This window comes from Anolis carolinensis, chromosome 5 (assembly GCF_035594765.1).
Source record: "Anolis carolinensis isolate JA03-04 chromosome 5, rAnoCar3.1.pri, whole genome shotgun sequence".
Lineage (NCBI taxonomy): Eukaryota > Metazoa > Chordata > Lepidosauria > Squamata > Dactyloidae > Anolis > Anolis carolinensis.
The window spans coordinates 108,392,519-108,409,934 of record NC_085845.1 but is presented as its reverse complement, the minus strand read 5'-3'; the positions used below and the strand labels follow the sequence as shown (position 1 = coordinate 108,409,934).

The 17,416-nt window shown below is 42.4% G+C and overlaps 1 protein-coding gene across 5 annotated transcripts in view; it reads left to right on the top strand.

Moving 5' to 3' along the window:
- Positions 1-17,416, top strand: part of fam184b (family with sequence similarity 184 member B) — a 103,683-nt gene that overhangs the window by 27,105 nt on the left and 59,162 nt on the right. For all 5 annotated transcript variants that reach the window (XM_008111303.3, XM_008111302.3, XM_008111301.3 and 2 more), the window contains exons 3-5: positions 2,107-2,242; positions 4,449-4,585; positions 6,453-6,659. In XM_008111303.3, the coding sequence (XP_008109510.3) occupies positions 2,107-2,242; positions 4,449-4,585; positions 6,453-6,659 (480 nt within the window). The remainder of the gene's footprint in view (positions 1-2,106; positions 2,243-4,448; positions 4,586-6,452; positions 6,660-17,416) is intronic.

Sequence of the window (17,416 nt, the reverse complement as noted above, 5' to 3'; positions counted from 1 at the left end):
TGTTTCCTTAAAAGGTGGAACCTGAGACAAAACTATAATGAAAGTAGAGGTTACGTACCAGCCATGACTCTGAATGGTTTAATGTTTCTGAACCTCCTTTCCTTCCTACACCCACAAATCATAGAGAACTTCATAAAGGGGGGGGGGGAGAGGGATTAGAAAGGATGGAAATTTATATTCTGTTTGACTGATACGATAACTTTTGATAAATCTGTCTCTTACTTAAAATCAGGTAGTCTCTCCCCCATGGTTTTGCTTTATCTATTTAACTGTCCACTGCTTCATAAGAAAATCCTATGAAATTCTCAGGGTCATTATAGGTCAACAAACAGCTTGAAGGCATACATACGCAGACATGCACACACACTTCATCACGCACTTCTCATTTTATTTCCTTCATTGCAGTTACTTCATTAAGACACACACACACACACACACACACACACACAGCTTGATTGCCCTAATGATGAATATGTTTGGTTTATTGATAAGCTGATCTAACATTTTGTAGCTCACTGGGTATGTATGCATGAGACTTTTATCAGCCATATATTGCTTAGTGAAAATTAAAATGAGTGATTAGGGAAAATATGTTTGAAGTCAGAGGAACCTCTATGATACACATAACAGTGAAATCCAGCTTATTTATCTTATACTGAGAAAATCTTACATAAAATGAAACTGTCTGTTCTAACATTCAGATTTCCAGTAGTGGAAATTAACAGCACGTTGTTAGAAGCTTGTCATGCCTCCCACCATGTTCATGGGCTAATTCAGATTGTCAAAAGAAAACTGTCGTTCACTGGCAAAATTGAGGAGTATCAGGAACAAAAGGAACACAATTTTCTATATTTTCCACATTTCTCTTGAAAGCTTCTTTTGCTTACGGCACACTTCTTAGTTGGCACAGCTTCCTCCAGTGCTGAAAGATTTTATTCCCTCAGAAATATATGTAGGATGAAAGACTTTTAAAAAGTATTTCATGGGTAACATTAATTAATTCTTGAGGCACAGTTATAAAATATATATTCAGAGATAAGAGGACCAATGTTTCTGCATGATTTTCCCACTATATTCCCATTTGCATGAGAATCAAACAACCTGAGACATGACTGAAAAACTATTTATGTAAATTATTAATTATAATTACTAATTGTTACACTCATGTAGTGAAGTTGGTAAAAATCAGTTTAGAACTGAAAAGGCCCCTTCTGCACTGCCATATAAATTCCAGATTCTCTGCTTTGAACTAGATTATATGACAGTGTAGAAGGGGCAAAAAGGTGTGCCAGAATGATCACAGGACAGGAGCACAAGGGTAAAAACTTCCACCGTTTGGGGCTGCTCAGCTTGGGGAGTAGGTGAGTAAGAACATGCAAAATTATGTACAGTGTAGAGAAAGTAGATAGGAAGAAGCTTTTCTCCTCTTTCATAATGTTAGAATTTGTAGCCATTTACTCAAGATGAAAGGTGGGAGATTCAGGACTGCTAAAAGGAAGCACTTAAACAGCACACTGTAAACTGTGGAATTCGCTGTCAACTTGAATGGCTTTAGAAGTGGATTAGTGAGGTTAGGGCCATCAATCACTACTAGTCTGGGTAGCTCTAAATCATCTCCCATATTAAAGTCAGGTGAAAGCCATTGTTTAGCAGTTGCTGAGGGAGTGCAAGGCAGACAGTGCACTCATGACTTGAATACAAAGGCACAGGCAGCTGGGAAATTGACTGTACAATCTTGCAGTACCACCATAAGGCTTGTGATGTGATGAAGTGTCAGTTGTATGGATCAGTACCTTCTCTTTAGTGCAGTGGTTCTCAACCTGGGGCCCCAGATGTTTTTGGCCTACAACTCCCAGAAATCCCAGCAAGTTTACCAGCTGTTAGGATTGGATTGAGAAACCCAGGTTGAGAACCACTGCGATTTCACTTTAGCCTGTGGCGGCAGAATGTATACATTATTTAAACAACTGAAATAATCATTGCACTTGGTCAGCCATTACTTGTCAAGATGGAAAGTAATGGAACAATAACCAAGGATGTTCCCATAGCAAGTAATTTATGGCCAAAGACAATAATCATGAATATATAATGAAAATATGTTTGCAGGACCTGGAAATACAACTGAAGGAAGCACAGCAAGAAACAATGGAGTACAAAAATATCAGGAAATCTTTGGAGGAAGAGCTTGTTACTGCCAAAGAGAGACTGCTGTTGCAAGAAAATGAGATCCAGAACAAAACAGGTAAGTAATACAGCCAACCCTACAAATAATCTTAAAATAATGCACTCTGCTAATCCCAAATAATGTGTTGAGAGGAGGGCAATTAAAATGATCAAGGGTCTGGAAAACAAGCCCTATGACGAGTGGCTTAAAGAGCTGGGCATGTTTAGCTTGCAGAAAAGAAGGCTGAGAGGAGACATGATAGCCATGTATAAATATGTGAGGGGAAGTCATAGGGAGGAGGGAGCAAGCTTGTTTTCTGCTGCCCTGGAGACTAGAACCCGCGGAACAATGGCTTCAAACTACAAGAAAGGAGATTCTACCTGAACATTAGGAAGAACTTCCTAATTGTGAGAGCTGTTCAGCAGTGGAACTCTCTGCCCCTGAGTTGGTGGAGGCTCCTTCTTTGGAGACTCTTAAGCAGAGGCTGGATGGCCATCTGTTGGGGGTGCTTTGAATGTGATTTTCTGCTTCTTGGCAGGGGTTGGACTGGATGGCCCACAAGGTCTCCTCCAACTCTATGATTCTATGATTTTATGTTAAACTCAGCAGATAGATTACTTGTGTGTTTATTTAGGAGTTCCAATACCATATTTCTGAAACCAACCAAAGGTGCTATATAGACAAATAAAAAGCAGAACGTAAAATCTTGGCAAAACACTGAAGCAACACTAAAAGTGATGGTAACTTTAAACTATTGTGAGATTTTAAAAAAAGAATGTACTGTTACAGACAAGAAGGTGATTGGATCTAACTCCCAGGGAGAATAATCTCAAAGTTTGAGACTGACACAGGGAAAGGCTCTCTCCTATCTGTCTCGAAAGCAGCCCCGTTCTTCAAAATGGTCCTTCTTAGTAACTGAGCAGGTTAGGACAATTCGGTTCTAAGCCATTTACAGTATTAGAAGTTAGAGCCAATATAATCACCTGAACTCCAAAGACGATTGGGAACTAATGCTGTTTTTTCAGTATTAGGGTGATGTAATCACACTGGTTATCAATAAGGTTGCCAGCTCAAGATTGTTCCAGGCCCTGAGGTTTTCAGGTCAAAATCTAAATTCTAGGGACTATCCCCAATTGTGCCCTCATTTACACTGCCATATAATGCATTATAATACGGTCAGTGTAGACTCAGATAATGCAGTTTATTTATTTATTTATTTATTACATCACTTCTACCCCGCCCTTCTCACCCATCAGGGGACTCAGGGCGGCTTACAGTATAACCATACACATTAAAAACAGTTTTCATCAAATTTAAAAATCCATCAAGATTAAAAATTACAATAAAATTAAGAATAGCCATTAAAATATACATAATTATACATTTAAATATACATTTAAGGCGCTTTCCATGTTCATGTGGGGTCTGTCAGTAGGTCATATATTCGTATCTCATTTTTGCTGCTACTCATGCTCAAATGCCTGGTCCCATAACCACGTTTTTGTCCTCTTTCGGAAAGACAGGAGGGAGGGAGCCTGCCTGACTTCAATGGGGCCTATGGCAGTGTAGATGGGGCCTATGTTATTAATTATGATACATTATGTTTCTGCCACAATTGCTCACAGATTGCAATTCAAACACACACATAAACACAGACATGTATAGAACAATTCCTGTTTGGAAATTAAGGCAGGTGCAAAGGCGGTTCCCAGATCAAGGTGAAATGGGGAGAAATTATTTCTTCTCATCTACTTAAGGAGAGATAGTAACAAACATTTTGTTCAGCCTGTTTTTATCCAGAAGGCAAATGTAGAGCCAAGTGAGGTGTGGACCTTGGCACCATAATCACTGGGAATGGCAGAAAAACCAAAATAAAATAAAGACCGTAGTAAGATTTTGGTCAGCTATATCAACTACTGTAGATACACATGTCGGAATTCTGTATTTTGTGTTTGTGCGTGTTTATTTGTTGTAGAATACATTTATGAACCAATGAGTTCCGAATTATAACTTTAACTTATTTTCTGCTCAGCAAATGAACTTTTTCCTACACAAAAAGAAATCTAGAAATTTTCAGGTTTTCTAGAATTGAAGTTCCATGGGTTGGAGGTACTAACAGCCTCATTTCATTGTAGCATTAATAAAATTCATCAACATTAACATAGGCAAAATAGCGTAAACTTTTCTATGGTGTATAAATAGAGAACATTTGTATTTTTGAACAATTCATCTTGTTAGCTGCATGACAACTTCAACAAATAATACATACCTATCAAATTCACAGAAGCAATGGAGACTGCTCTAAACTCCCACAGCAAAGTCAAAAGTGAGGTGGATGAATTAAAGAAACACATCCTGATGTATCATCAAGCATTGTCTGCAAAACAGAGCGAAGTCAACCAAGATGGTGGAGATTCTCAGGTGTAAAAAACATTTTTTTTCCATTTCTTTTGCACAAGGTCCTACATGAATAATTGATGTGATAAAACAGTTGATTATAATTAATTGTTTCTGGCATTATCTTTCCACTGTGGTGGGATTGCATGCCCCTGTGAAGAAAGAAACATCAACAACTTAAGATATGCAGGTGACTCCATAGTACTGGCAGAAAATAGCAGAGACTTGGACCAATTACTAAAACAAATCAAGGAAGAAAGTGCAAAAGCAAGTTTATAGTGAAGCCGTAAGGAAACAAAAATAATGATCACTGATTACTTCCATAATTTAAAGAAGGCAGTAGACTTTGAAAAGTCTTGACTCGTTCATTAATCAGAATGGAGACTACAGTCAAGAAAAAGACTAGGACTTGGAAAAGCAGCTATGGGTCCTTCCAGGCAGGACCCAAAATGCGGGCCCTGTCAGACTTTTATTGGAAGCATCTAAACGATATCTCTAGTAAAAGAGGATTAATTTGGGACAAAGTAGGAAAACCCTGCTTTATCTCGAATTAGTTAGATACCCCATTAGATCTGGGACTTCCCGAAAGGCCCGGGACTAATGAGGTATTGGGCCTATGGGGACCAAGCCATGGGTAGTCTCATGACTTCCCAAGGATCCATCCCCACAGCACATCTCAGTTCTTCAGGCCCCATGAGCCTGGAGATCCGAGGAGGGCACCCTCTAACCCCCCCTCCCAAAAAAGCCTTAAAAATAAAAACTTACTGGGCAGCCACTAGGCTTCTCCGGAGGCCTCCTGGTGTGTATAAATGATGAATCAATCCTCCCCTCCCCCTGCACCTCCTGGCGCATCATTTCTACGCATCAGGAGGCCTCTGGAGAAGTCTAATGCCCCAGTAAGTTTTTCTTTATTTTTAAGGCTTTGGGGGATGGGGGTTGGGTGACCCCATGCAGCATGGGGACACCCACCTGGGAAAGCCTGGGTTTTGGGGGGAGGAGTGGCGACTTAAACCCCCTCCAAAGGGGGGTTCTTTGACCCGCTCCAAAGTGGGTTTAAGCCCTGTCTGAAAGTACTCTATGAAGGGACTAAATAACGTCCTGAAGTGTAAAGACATATCATTGAATACAAAAATTAGGATGATCTATGCAATTGTATTTCCAATTTCTGTGTATGGTTTTGAAAGGTGGCCAAAGAAGAAAGCCAGTTTTGAAATGTGGTGTTGGAGAAGACTTCTTTGAATGCCCAAAAAGCTCTCCCTAGAAGCCAAGGTGACTAAACTAAGATGTACACATCTTGAGAAAACATAACTCACTTGAACAATCAATAATCAGATAGAAGGAAGTAGGAAAATAGAAAGGTTTCATTTCAGTTGGATAGATTCAATCAAGAAAACCATAGCCCTGAGTCTGCAAGACCTGTTGATAATAGGGTGACTTGGATGTCTCTCATACATAAGGCTGCCATAATTTGGAATTGACTTGACAGTTAACAACATAATTTCTATTTATTGTTGCATTATTGTTTAAGTGTCTGAAATATATTTTAACCTTTGGCTGATTTTCTCAAAGCTACCCTATAATCAGTTACTTTATAGGTAATCAATGGGCCATTAATTCATTTGTATATAATGTTAACGGGAAGACAAAAGTTTTGGTGGCATTCTGTCAAATAAAGCATCAGATTACTTGTAGGTTCACTGGTGGGTCATATGCCGTCTTTTAACTTTCTCCTGTATTATTTTAAAAAGTATTTTGGCTAATGAAGATACCTATGGAGCTTCGAAAACATGCACATTGTGTTTTGTTCATGTTGGCTGGCCAATAAGGTTAATATCGCTCATTTGTGGGTTTTGGATTTTGTTTTATTTAACGATGTACCTTCATCTTTCAGCCCAAGGAATCTGCAGAGTTTGAAAAGGTAGCTACGAAACAGCAACACAAAGCAGATCTCCGCAAAATCAAACAAGAGTCGGATGAGGAGAAGAGTCGTTTAAAAGAGCAGCTGGTAAAAGGTCTGGAAGACCTTGTAAAGAAGCACACTCTTGAAATTAAATCAGTCCGAGCCTCTATGGACACTGAGAGGAAAAAATTGCAGAAGGTGGGTTTTTTCTATTAATAGATACTATGATTCATTGGTCCCTTTAAATCTCTTTGGTCATGGTGACATAATTTAAATTATTCCTACTAGACTGGAAGCATTAAATCACAACAAGAATTTTATTGCAATGTTTTTCTTTTAAAAAACTGAGCTGAGCTGATTTTTTTCAATTAAATAAAAGCTTCTGAGAGAGAAATGAAGGTTAGTGTACCCTTGATGAGCTTCCATTTTCTTGGCTGTTGCTTGAATGTACTGCTCATGACACAACTGTGATTAATGCGATAGCTGCTCCAAAGAATAATAGAAACTGTAGGTGTATTTTCGAACTGCAGATTTTCATCCTCAGGAACTTCACTTTTCAAAGCTTGAGCATAAATGGATATAATTCCCTAGCTGTCAACTGTTTTTAAGCAGGATCTTACTCTGAATTGAACAGTCCAGACTCTAAGTCACTCTCATTTCGTACCTAAGGGTCAAACGATCCATTATCTTACCTGTTTATTTGACTGTGGTTTTTTTTACCCCATGGATTGGCAATGTACCCCATAGACCCAACAGGAATCCCTGTTGCAAAATGTTAAGAAGGCTTTATCTTATTGATCTCTGTTTTGTTTCCACCTTCTTGAACCTGCTGTTTGCATTGCCACAAATGGCTCATTCAAATGAGTGACCTGACTTTGCCAGTCAGACCTACAGGGCCAGTTGAGGTAGGGCCTTTCCACACAGCAATATAACCCAGAATATCAAGGCAGAAAATCCCACAACATCTGTTTTGAACTGGGATATCTGAGTCCACACTGCCATTTATTCCAGTTCAAAGCAGATAATCTGGGATTTATTCAGCTGTGTGGAAGGGGCCATAATGTAGTATAACGTAAAACTAAGATGGAACGGGAACTATGCTTTGCAGTTCCAACCTCCAACTTTGCTCACACAATTTTAGCATGTTTTAATAGTACAATATATTATTCAACTGCATCATAGTACATTCATATACATTGCATTAATTCATCAGAGCTATTGTTATGGGTTTAGAATATAGCAACTCAATCTGAATATGGTAAACAACATATTTTCATCCATCATCCTCCGGTCAGTTGATAGGTTAGGTTCTGTCTTAATCATGTCCTTAATGCAGCACTCATTTAATTGGACATCATTTGTTGAGGAAAATAATAACTTCTGTGATAAATAGGAGCAATATGTCACTTCCCATAGCAAAAGATGGTTTCTACCTCTTTTATAATGAAAACATTTACTACTCTTTCCATTCATGTGTATTAACAAATATTACATGCATTGATATATCCGCTGACATAATTAACTGTGGGACTCAAATGCTTCTACTCCCATTTCACTGCTATTGCAATACAATATTGGGCAATATTAATATTAATACTGTAATTTCCCAAGAGCATACTACAAGGGAACTACTAGCATCTCGCAGGAGCAATAAATATTTCAAGGCACACTGTGTGTCCAGGGGCTGACTGCTGGCTTTTTGCATGATTTCCCGTTCTGGCTCTGTGTCCTTCTGGTTTGCGGGAGGCTCAGCTTGCAGAGCAAGGAGCACAGGATGGGACCTCCTGTAGCTAGATAGCTCTCACTCTTGCATTTTAGGTGTGAGGGCCCTTCCAGACAGGCCCTATATCCCAAGTGTGATCCCAGGTTTTCTGCTTTAAATTGGATTATATGAGTCCACACTGTCAGATAATCTGGGATAAACAGAAAACCTGGGATCAGATTCTGAGATGTAGGGCCTGTCTGGAAGAGCCCTAAGAGCCAAATGCCTCACCACTTTTTATTAAGAAAACAATTGTATTATCAGAAGGATGGGATACATTGGCTTCAGATTATTTTAATTATCTTATGGTTTGAGACATTTAAGAATCACCATTTATTTGCTCATCATATATTTATATATTGCAAGTGCCTTTTAAGAGTTTTTAAGAGTATTTCACATGGAAAACAACTTATATACTAGATTTTTTTTTGTGTCAGGAGCGACTTGAGAAACTTCAAGTCACTTCTGGTGTGGGAGAATTGGCTGCCTGCAAGAACGTTGCCAGGAGATGCCCGGATGTTTGATATTGTATTGTCCTTGTGGGAGGCTTCTCTCATGTCCCTGCATGGAGAACTGCAGCTGACAGAGGGAGCTCACATGGTCTCCCCGGATTCCAACCGCTGACCTGTCGATCAGCAGTCCTGCAGGCATAAGAGTTTAACCCATTGCTCCACCAGGGGCTTCTATATATACTTGATGATAATACTGTTACTATGACAGCTATTTAGGTTTTCTGGAATGTTTCTCAAGGATTATTGCCATATAATAGAGAGGGCCTTCTCTGCCTTGGCCCCCTGACTCTGGAACTCCCTCCCTTGGTAGATTAGGTTAGCTCCCTCTCTACCCTCCTTCAGGAAACAACTAAAGACCTGGATTTTCAGTTGGCCTTTGGTAAGACAACCATCGGATAATCTGCCCTAGATGGTATTATACCCCTACCCTGTATTTTATTAGGTCCTTATTATCTATGCACATTAACTTATCATTTTATTCTTGCATAGCTGTTTCAGTTTCTCCACCTATGTAGTTGACAGAATTGTGCCTGGTGGTTGGCTGATATTATTAACTGTTATAATACTCCTGTTCTATATTGTATTATTAGTTTTATCTTTTATACTGTGAATTCTGTTTATGTTGTTGTTTCTGTGTTTAATTTTGTTGGTTGAGCATCGCCCCATGTAAGCTTATTATATGTTGCCTATTAATATTGTCATTCTGTGTTAATAGGAACACGATAATTTAAACCCCAAATTGTTAAGTAGTCTTGTGGCTGTCCTTTTAAGATTGAAAAAAGTTGCACATAGAGGAGTTAAACATAGCAAAGCAATCCACATTCATTTCTGTGTAACTTGTGTCACATCCAAATGTATTCCAAGACTATGTCTGTTCCTTTGGAGGTCTTCTCATGGAAACCTCCATCCATTCATGGAAACATTAGCAATGACTAGTATGTTTTACAGATACAATCCCTCTCTACACAGGGTTGAATAGCATCTCACTTTACAAAAGAGTCTGTACGCATACAATATATTTATTTCTACACATCAGCCAGAGCATTAGCAAGTACCACCCTGAAGTCTTCTTTAATGAGATTCTTAATAGTATTAGTTAAGGCTAGAACAGGACTCATGTGTCTTTATACCAGTTTGTGTGCCTGTTTGCCCAAGCATGGAGAATCTATGAACTGTCATTTTATACGGAGTCCTCCAATGTCTCTATTGCACAATGCATAAAGGTCTTTTCCCTCTCAGGGAATAGAGCAGGAGTGTCTGTATTTAACAAGCCTCGAGGCATGATTAAAGAATGAATGAGACAGATTGAGATAAGTCCCAGAAAGAATAGTGACTGACAATAAACTCCCTGAGGCAAGAGCATAGGATATGGGGAAGCAAGAATCCCAAAGAACACAGAAAGGAAAGAGGAAGAGAACAAAAGAAAGGAAAAGTCCACACATTGGGGCATCTATTCAGGCATTTCAGTACTTTTATTATGGTTAGCTGGCTTGAGTACCACTTACCATACATTGGTATATATATCCAGTAAATAAAATATTAATAGCCAGAATTTTGTTGGCACCCCGACAACAATGAATAAGTTATACAAAATCCAAATGAAGTGAGTGGAGCTCTACCACATCTATATCCCAACAGACGGTGGTGGATTCCCACTAACTTTTAACAGCGAGCAAGATTGTCCCATCACAATAGATTTTAGGACTGCAGTCTAACAACATAGAGGGAGAAGAGTCTATGGGCCCATCCAGACAGGCCCAAAACGTGAGACCTGTATCAGTTTTACTGGAGGCATCCAAACAATGCCTTCAGTTCAGCGAATTAAGGTTTCCCTGGTTTATTCCGTATTAAAAATTGTATTAGATCTGGATCTCTATGAAAGTGCTGGGCCCATGGGGATTGACTCCTGGGACGCATCACGCATTTCCCAGGGGTCAGTCTCCATAGCCACCCACACTTTTGGGGTCCACCCCTACAGCCACTTATTAAGCCCCTAAAACTTATTGAAAAGGTCTTTGGCTGCCATGGCGGCTCTCATGTCCTCCTGGCATGAGAAAATGATGCATGAGTAGACCGGGTGGGTGGGCGGAGATACCTTTTCATTAAGTTTTAGGGGCTAAATAGAGGGCTTTGGGATGGCTTCATGCTATTTCAATTTCAATTGGGATAACATATAGCCACCCCAGATGGGAGATCACATGGTTGTGGAAGGAGGTGGGGACAGGGCCGGCCCAAGGTAATTTTCAAGTGTAAGCGAACAGAATTTTGGCGCTCCCCCCCCCCCAAAAAAAAAAAAACCCAATCGGATATCGAATTGTTGGCAGTTGTGAGGCTACCCTGAGTCCTCTTCAGGGTGAGAAGGGCGGGACACAAGTATGGAAAATAAATAAATAAAATCAGGACGGTAAAAAAAGAACACTCAAAAACAGGGGAATTCCAGACATGAAACAATCAGGGCCAGCTAACACCACCCAACAAAGATTCCCTCAGGCAGGAAGCAGCCAGGCTTTGAATATGTGAGGGACATTCAATGCTAATCAAGGTGGCCAACTGCAACATTCACACTTGCCTCAAAGAGTTCTTTATCCCACCCTGGACATCATTCCACAGATATATAAACCCCACTTGCCTAATTTCCAACAGACCTCACAACCTCTGAGGATGCCTGCCATAGATGTGAGTGAAATGTCAGGAGAGAATGCTTCTGGAGCATGGCCAGACAGCCCAGAAAACGCACAGCAACTCAATAATGATAATGATAATTTTATTTCTTACCCGCTCAAGACGGTTGACAACATTGCTAGAACACATAATAATTTAAAAACACTCCGTAAAATATACATATGGAAACATATTTCCATAAAGTACACAAAACAAAAAGGAGCCCCGGTAGCGAAGTGTGTTAAAGCACTGAGCTGCTGAACTTGCACACCGAAAGGTCCCAGTTTCAAATCCCGGGAGCAAAGTGAGCACCCGCTGTTAGCTCCAGCTTTTGCCAACCTAGCAGTTCGAAAACATGCCAATGTGAGTAGATCAATTGGTACCACTTCCGGCGGGAAGGTAACGGCGCGCGCTCCATGCAGTCATGCCGGCCACATGACCTTGGAGGTGTCTACGGACAACACTGGCTCTTTGGCTTAGAAATGGAGATGAGCACCAACCCCCAGAGTCAGACATGACTGGACTTAACGTCAGGGGAAACCTTTACCTTACACAAAACAAAAATTAGACATAGAGTGGAAGTTTAAACAATATCATGAAAAGGGTGAGAAATCTGCCCCTCTCCATATGGTATGAATCAGGGGTCCCCAAACTAAGGCCCGGGGGCCGGATGCGGCCCATCGAAGCCATTTATCCAGCCCCACGGCACAAGGGCAGAAGGGGGTTGGGTTAAGTAACCCAAGGGGTCTCTTCTTCTCTTACAATCCTTATTATTATTATTATTATTATTATTATTATTATTATTATTATTATTATTATTATTATTATTATTGAGGCTGGGTGGCCATCTATCAGGGATGCTTTGCTTGTGCTTTTGGTGCACAGAGGCAGAAGGGGGTTGGACTAAATGGCCCAAGGGGTCTCTTCCAACCCTCTTTCTTTTTCTTCTTCCTCTTCCTCTTCTTCTTCTTCTTCTTAACATTGACGCTGGGTGGTCATCTGTCAGGGGTGCTTTGCTTGTGCTTTTGATGCACAAAGCAGTAGGGGATTGGACTCAATGGCCCAAAGGGTGTCTTCCAACCCTCCTTTTTATTGTTATTGTTATTATTATTAATTTATATATTTATTTATTATTTCTTGGTGGCCAACTATAGTCCGGCCCTCCAACGGTCCGAAGGATCGTGAACTGGCCCCCTGTTTAAAAAGTTTGGGGACCCCTGGTATGAATAAAGAAATCCACTGGACTTAACTGGCACTTGTATCTTTATTTCTCCATTGGAAGAAGTGAGGCATTGTGGTGTGTCTACACTGTGGAATTAACATAGTTTGACTCCACTTTCACTGCCACGGCTCAATGCTATGGAATCCTGGGAGTTATAGTTCGGTGAGGCATCTAAAGTATTTTGCAGAGAAGGTTTAAAGACCTTATAAAACTACAATTCCCAGGGTTTCATAGCATTGAGCCATGGCAATGAAATTGGAGTCAAACTGCATTAATTCCAAAGTGCAGCTGCCCTTTGGTGAGATATATGCATCCCTCTGAAATACACCACTACAATATACACTACAATATACCCTTAGGCCCTTTCTGTATTGCCATATAAAATGCAGGTTATCTGCTTTGAACTGGATTATATGGCAGTGTAGACTCAACCCAGTTCAAGGCAGATAATGTGGATTATCTGCCTTGATAATCTGAATTATATGGTTGTGTTCCAGAAGTTTGTCAGTCTGGATTCGGAAGTCCCACAGTATCTTTGCGTGCTCATTTTCCAATAGAATCATAGAATCATAGAATAGTAGAGTTGGAAGAGACCTCATGGACCATCCAGTCCAACCCCCTGCCAAGAAGCAGGAAATCGCATTCAAAGCACCCCCGACAGATGGCCATCCAGCCTCTGCTTAAAAGCCTCCAAGGAAGGAGCCTCTACCACGGCCCAGGGGAGAGAGTTCCACTGTCGAACAGCCCTCACAGTGAGGAAGTTCTTCCTGATGTTCAGGTGGAATCTCCTTTCCTGTAGTTTGAAGCCATTGTTCCGTGTCCTAGTCTGCAGGGCAGCAGAAAACAAGCTTGCTCCCTCCTCCCTATGACTTCCCTTCACGTATTTGTACATGGCTATCATGTCTCCTCTCAGCCTTCTCTTCTGCAGGCTAAACATGCCCAGCTCTTTAAGCCTCTCCTCATAGGGCTTGTTCTCCAGACCCTTAATCATTTTAGTTGCCCTCCTCTGGACGCTTTCCAGCTTGTCAACATCTCCCTTCAACTGTGGTGTCCAGAATTGGACACAGTATTCTAGGTGTGGTCTGACCAAGGCAGAATAGAGGGGGAGCATTACTTCCCTGGATCTAGACGCTATACCCCTATTTATGCATGCCAGAATCCCATTGGCTTTTTTGGCTGCTGCATCACATTGTTGGCTCATGTTTAACTTGTTGTCCACGAGGACTCCAAGGTCTTTTTCGCACACACTGCTGTCAAGCCAGGCATCGTCTCCCATTCTGTATCTTTGATTTCCATTTTTTCTGCCGAAATGAAGTATCTTGCATTTGTCCCTGTTGGTTATGTAGAAGAACCCATACCCTGCCATATAAAATCTAGACTATCTGCTTTGAACTGGATTATATGGCTGTGTGGATGCATATAATCTGGTTCAACGCATATGATCTGGATTATCTGCCTTCATAATCTGAATTATATGGTTATGTAGAAGAACCCATACCCTGCCATATAAAATCCAGACTATCTGCTCTGAACTGGATTATATGGCTGTGTGGATGCATATAATCCGGTTCAATGCATATGACCTGGATTATCTGCCTTCATAATCTCAATTATATGGTTATGTAGAAGAACCCATACCCTGCCATATAAAATCCAGACTATCTGCTCTGAACTGGATTATATGGCTGTGTGGATGCATATAATCCGGTTCAGTGCATATGACCTGGATTATCTGCCTTCATAATCTCAATTATATGGTTATGTAGAAGAACCCATACCCTGCCATATAAAATCCAGACTATCTGCTCTGAACTGGATTATATGGCTGTGTGGATGCATATAATCCGGTTCAAAGCAGAAAATGTGGATTATCTGCCTTGATAATCTGTCTTCTATGGCTGTGAAGAAGGGGCCTTAGGAAACTATAAATCCTAGGAGTAGGCCCACATGTTCCAGCTTCTGGAACATGGCCAGGCAGCTGAAAAACCTGCAGCAACCCAGCCTCAGGCCCCTCCATTTCCCCCCTCAGTTGCCAAGTTGGCCCAGGCCTGCCCTGGAGACATACCTGGCGAAATGCTGGGGACAGGGACGGGCTCCTACCTGCCCCGTCTTCACGGCTGAGAGGGTCCCCAAGGAGGTGCATGGCAGGGGCGCAGGCCTGCTCGACCTGCCGGAGCTCCGTGCATCTGAGGAGCTCCTTCCAGCCACAGAGGGCTGCCGGGCATCGCGGGAGGAATCCAGGAAAGGTGCAGGTGGGGCAGCGGGCCTAGAGGCCTGGCCTCAGGTCTTGTTCAGGGGCAAGAGGGCTGCAAGGGCGAGAGGGCCGAGTGCGAGAGAGGCGTGAGTGAGCCGAGTGAGAGAGAGGCGCGAGTGGGCTGAGTGCGAGAGAGGCGCGAGTGGGCCGAGTGCGAGAGGGGCGCGATCGAGCGGAGTGTGAGAAGGCCACGAGTGGGCCGAGTGCGAGAGAGGCGCGAGTGAGTCGAGGAGTGCGAGAGGGAGCCTCGACAGCGCCCCCCCTTGACGTGCGCCTGAAGCGGCCGCGTCAGCGGCCTCCATTGTTGGACCGGCCCTGTCTGGGATCCTATTATTATTGTTATGCAGAGTCTGGATGGCCATCTGCAGGGAGGGCTATGATGGTGCCTTCCATTTTGGCAGAAGGGGGCTGGGCTGGATGGCCTTTGGGGATCCCTTCCAACTCTGGAATCCTATTATTAGTCTTATGCAGAGTCTGGACGGCCATCTGCAGGGCGGGTTATGATGGTGCCATCCTTTTTGGCAGAAGGGGGCTGGGCTGGATGGCCTTTGGAGAACCCTTCCAACTCTGGGATATTATTATTATTATTATTATTATTATTATTATTATTATTATTATTATTATTATTATTATTATGCAGAGTCTGGACGGCCATCTGCAAGGAGGGCTATGATGGTGCCTTCCATTTTGGCAGAAGGGGGCTGGGCTGGATGGCCTTTGGGGAACCCTTCCAACTCTGGGATCCTATTATTATTATTATGCAGTCTGGACGGCCATCTGCAAGGAGGACTTTGATGGTGCCTTCCTTTCTGGCAGAAGGGGGCTGGGCTGGATGGCCTTTGGGGAACCCTTCCAACTCTGGGATCCTATTATTATTATTATGCAGTCTGGACGGCCATCTGCAAGGAGGACTTTGATGGTGACTTCCTTTCTGGCAGAAGGGGGCTGGGCTGGATGGCCTTTGGGGAACCCTTCCAACTCTGGGATCCTATTATTATTATTATGCAGAGTCTGGACGGCCATCTGCAAGGAGGGCTATGATGGTGCCTTCCATTTTGGCAGAAGGGGGCTGGGCTGGATGGCCTTTGGGGAACCCTTCCAACTCTGGGATCCTATTATTATTATTATGCAGAGTCTGGATGGCCATCTGCAAGGAGGACTTTGATGGTGCCTTCCTTTCTGGCAGAAGGGGGCTGGCCTGGATGGCCTTTGGGGAACCCTTCCAACTCTGGGATCCTATTATTATTATTATGCAGAGTCTGGACGGCCATCTGCAGGGAGGGCTTTGATTGTTCTTTCCTTTTTGGCAGAAGGGGGCTGGGCTGGATGGCCTTTAGGGAACCCTTCCAACTCTGGGATTCTGTTATTATTATTATTATTATTATTATTATTATTATTATTATTATTATTATTATTATTGTGACACAGCAAACAAGATAGATATGCTGGATTTCGTATTCAAGGGCTGCATGGCCATCTGTAGGGAGGGCTTGGATGTGGCCGGACTCACCTCCATAGACATGAAAGCCACCAGGCTCCACTTGGGCCTCACGTGCAGCATGATTTCTCCTTCTCCTCCCGCAGGAGCTCTTGCTCCACACCACCCCTGGGCCCTGTGCTGCCTCCCAGCCGAAGACCAAGCACAGCCAGACACCCCACAAGGCCACAGCCATCTTTCCAGGGCGGGGGTGGGGCCTGCCCGTGACGCGCTCCCTGGGCGGGGCTCCTCTCTCTCAGTGAATGAAAAGTCTTGCAAAGGGCTCATTCGGGAAGGGAAGGGGGCGGAGCCGCCTCAATGACTGACAGCCAGGGGCGAAGCCACCCACGTGGAACAGGCCTTGACAGCGCCCCCCGCTGGCCTGTGCCCAACGCCCAGGAGTAATCGGCTTCCCACATTGGACCGGCCCTGGGTGGGGACTAGAACCTGCGCCAAAGCAGGTTTAACCTATTTCAGCATGGGTTTTACTGCTGTGTGGAAGGGCCCTTTGAATACCCAATTTTAGTTGTATTTTATGTATGAAAGTAGTCTAGTATTATCCAAAAATAAAAAGAGTCTTCCTTTTTGTAGCAGAGCTTTGCATAAAAATAAAATAGCCACCTACTTTACGTTTTGAAATGTCACTTCCTTCAGCTTTCCTTACTGAGATTGAATCTAAATTTTCCTATTGTCAGATATTCCCTTAGTGGGTGTTATACTCACCCTTTTTATTGCTTCGATGCACTATTTAGATTCGTGCTTCATTGCTCTGAATCATCTTAAATCATCCTGCTTTAAAATTTATAGGCCACCGCTGAGATCGAAGCCTTTGTAATTGGCATTTCCCCCCTCTATCTTAAAATGGGGTGAATTGTATTCAGTCAGCAAATCAGTCGAAATAGAAGAACAAGTGTGCTAGTAAGCTCTAGATACAGATATCCGAAGGCAATTCATACAAGGTGAACATTCAGCTCTTTCTACTGCAAATGAGTGTACAAGTTCTGTAGATTCCCAATGGAACGTGTGAGAAATATGCATTTAGCTCAAGATTCAAATGTTTAAATAAA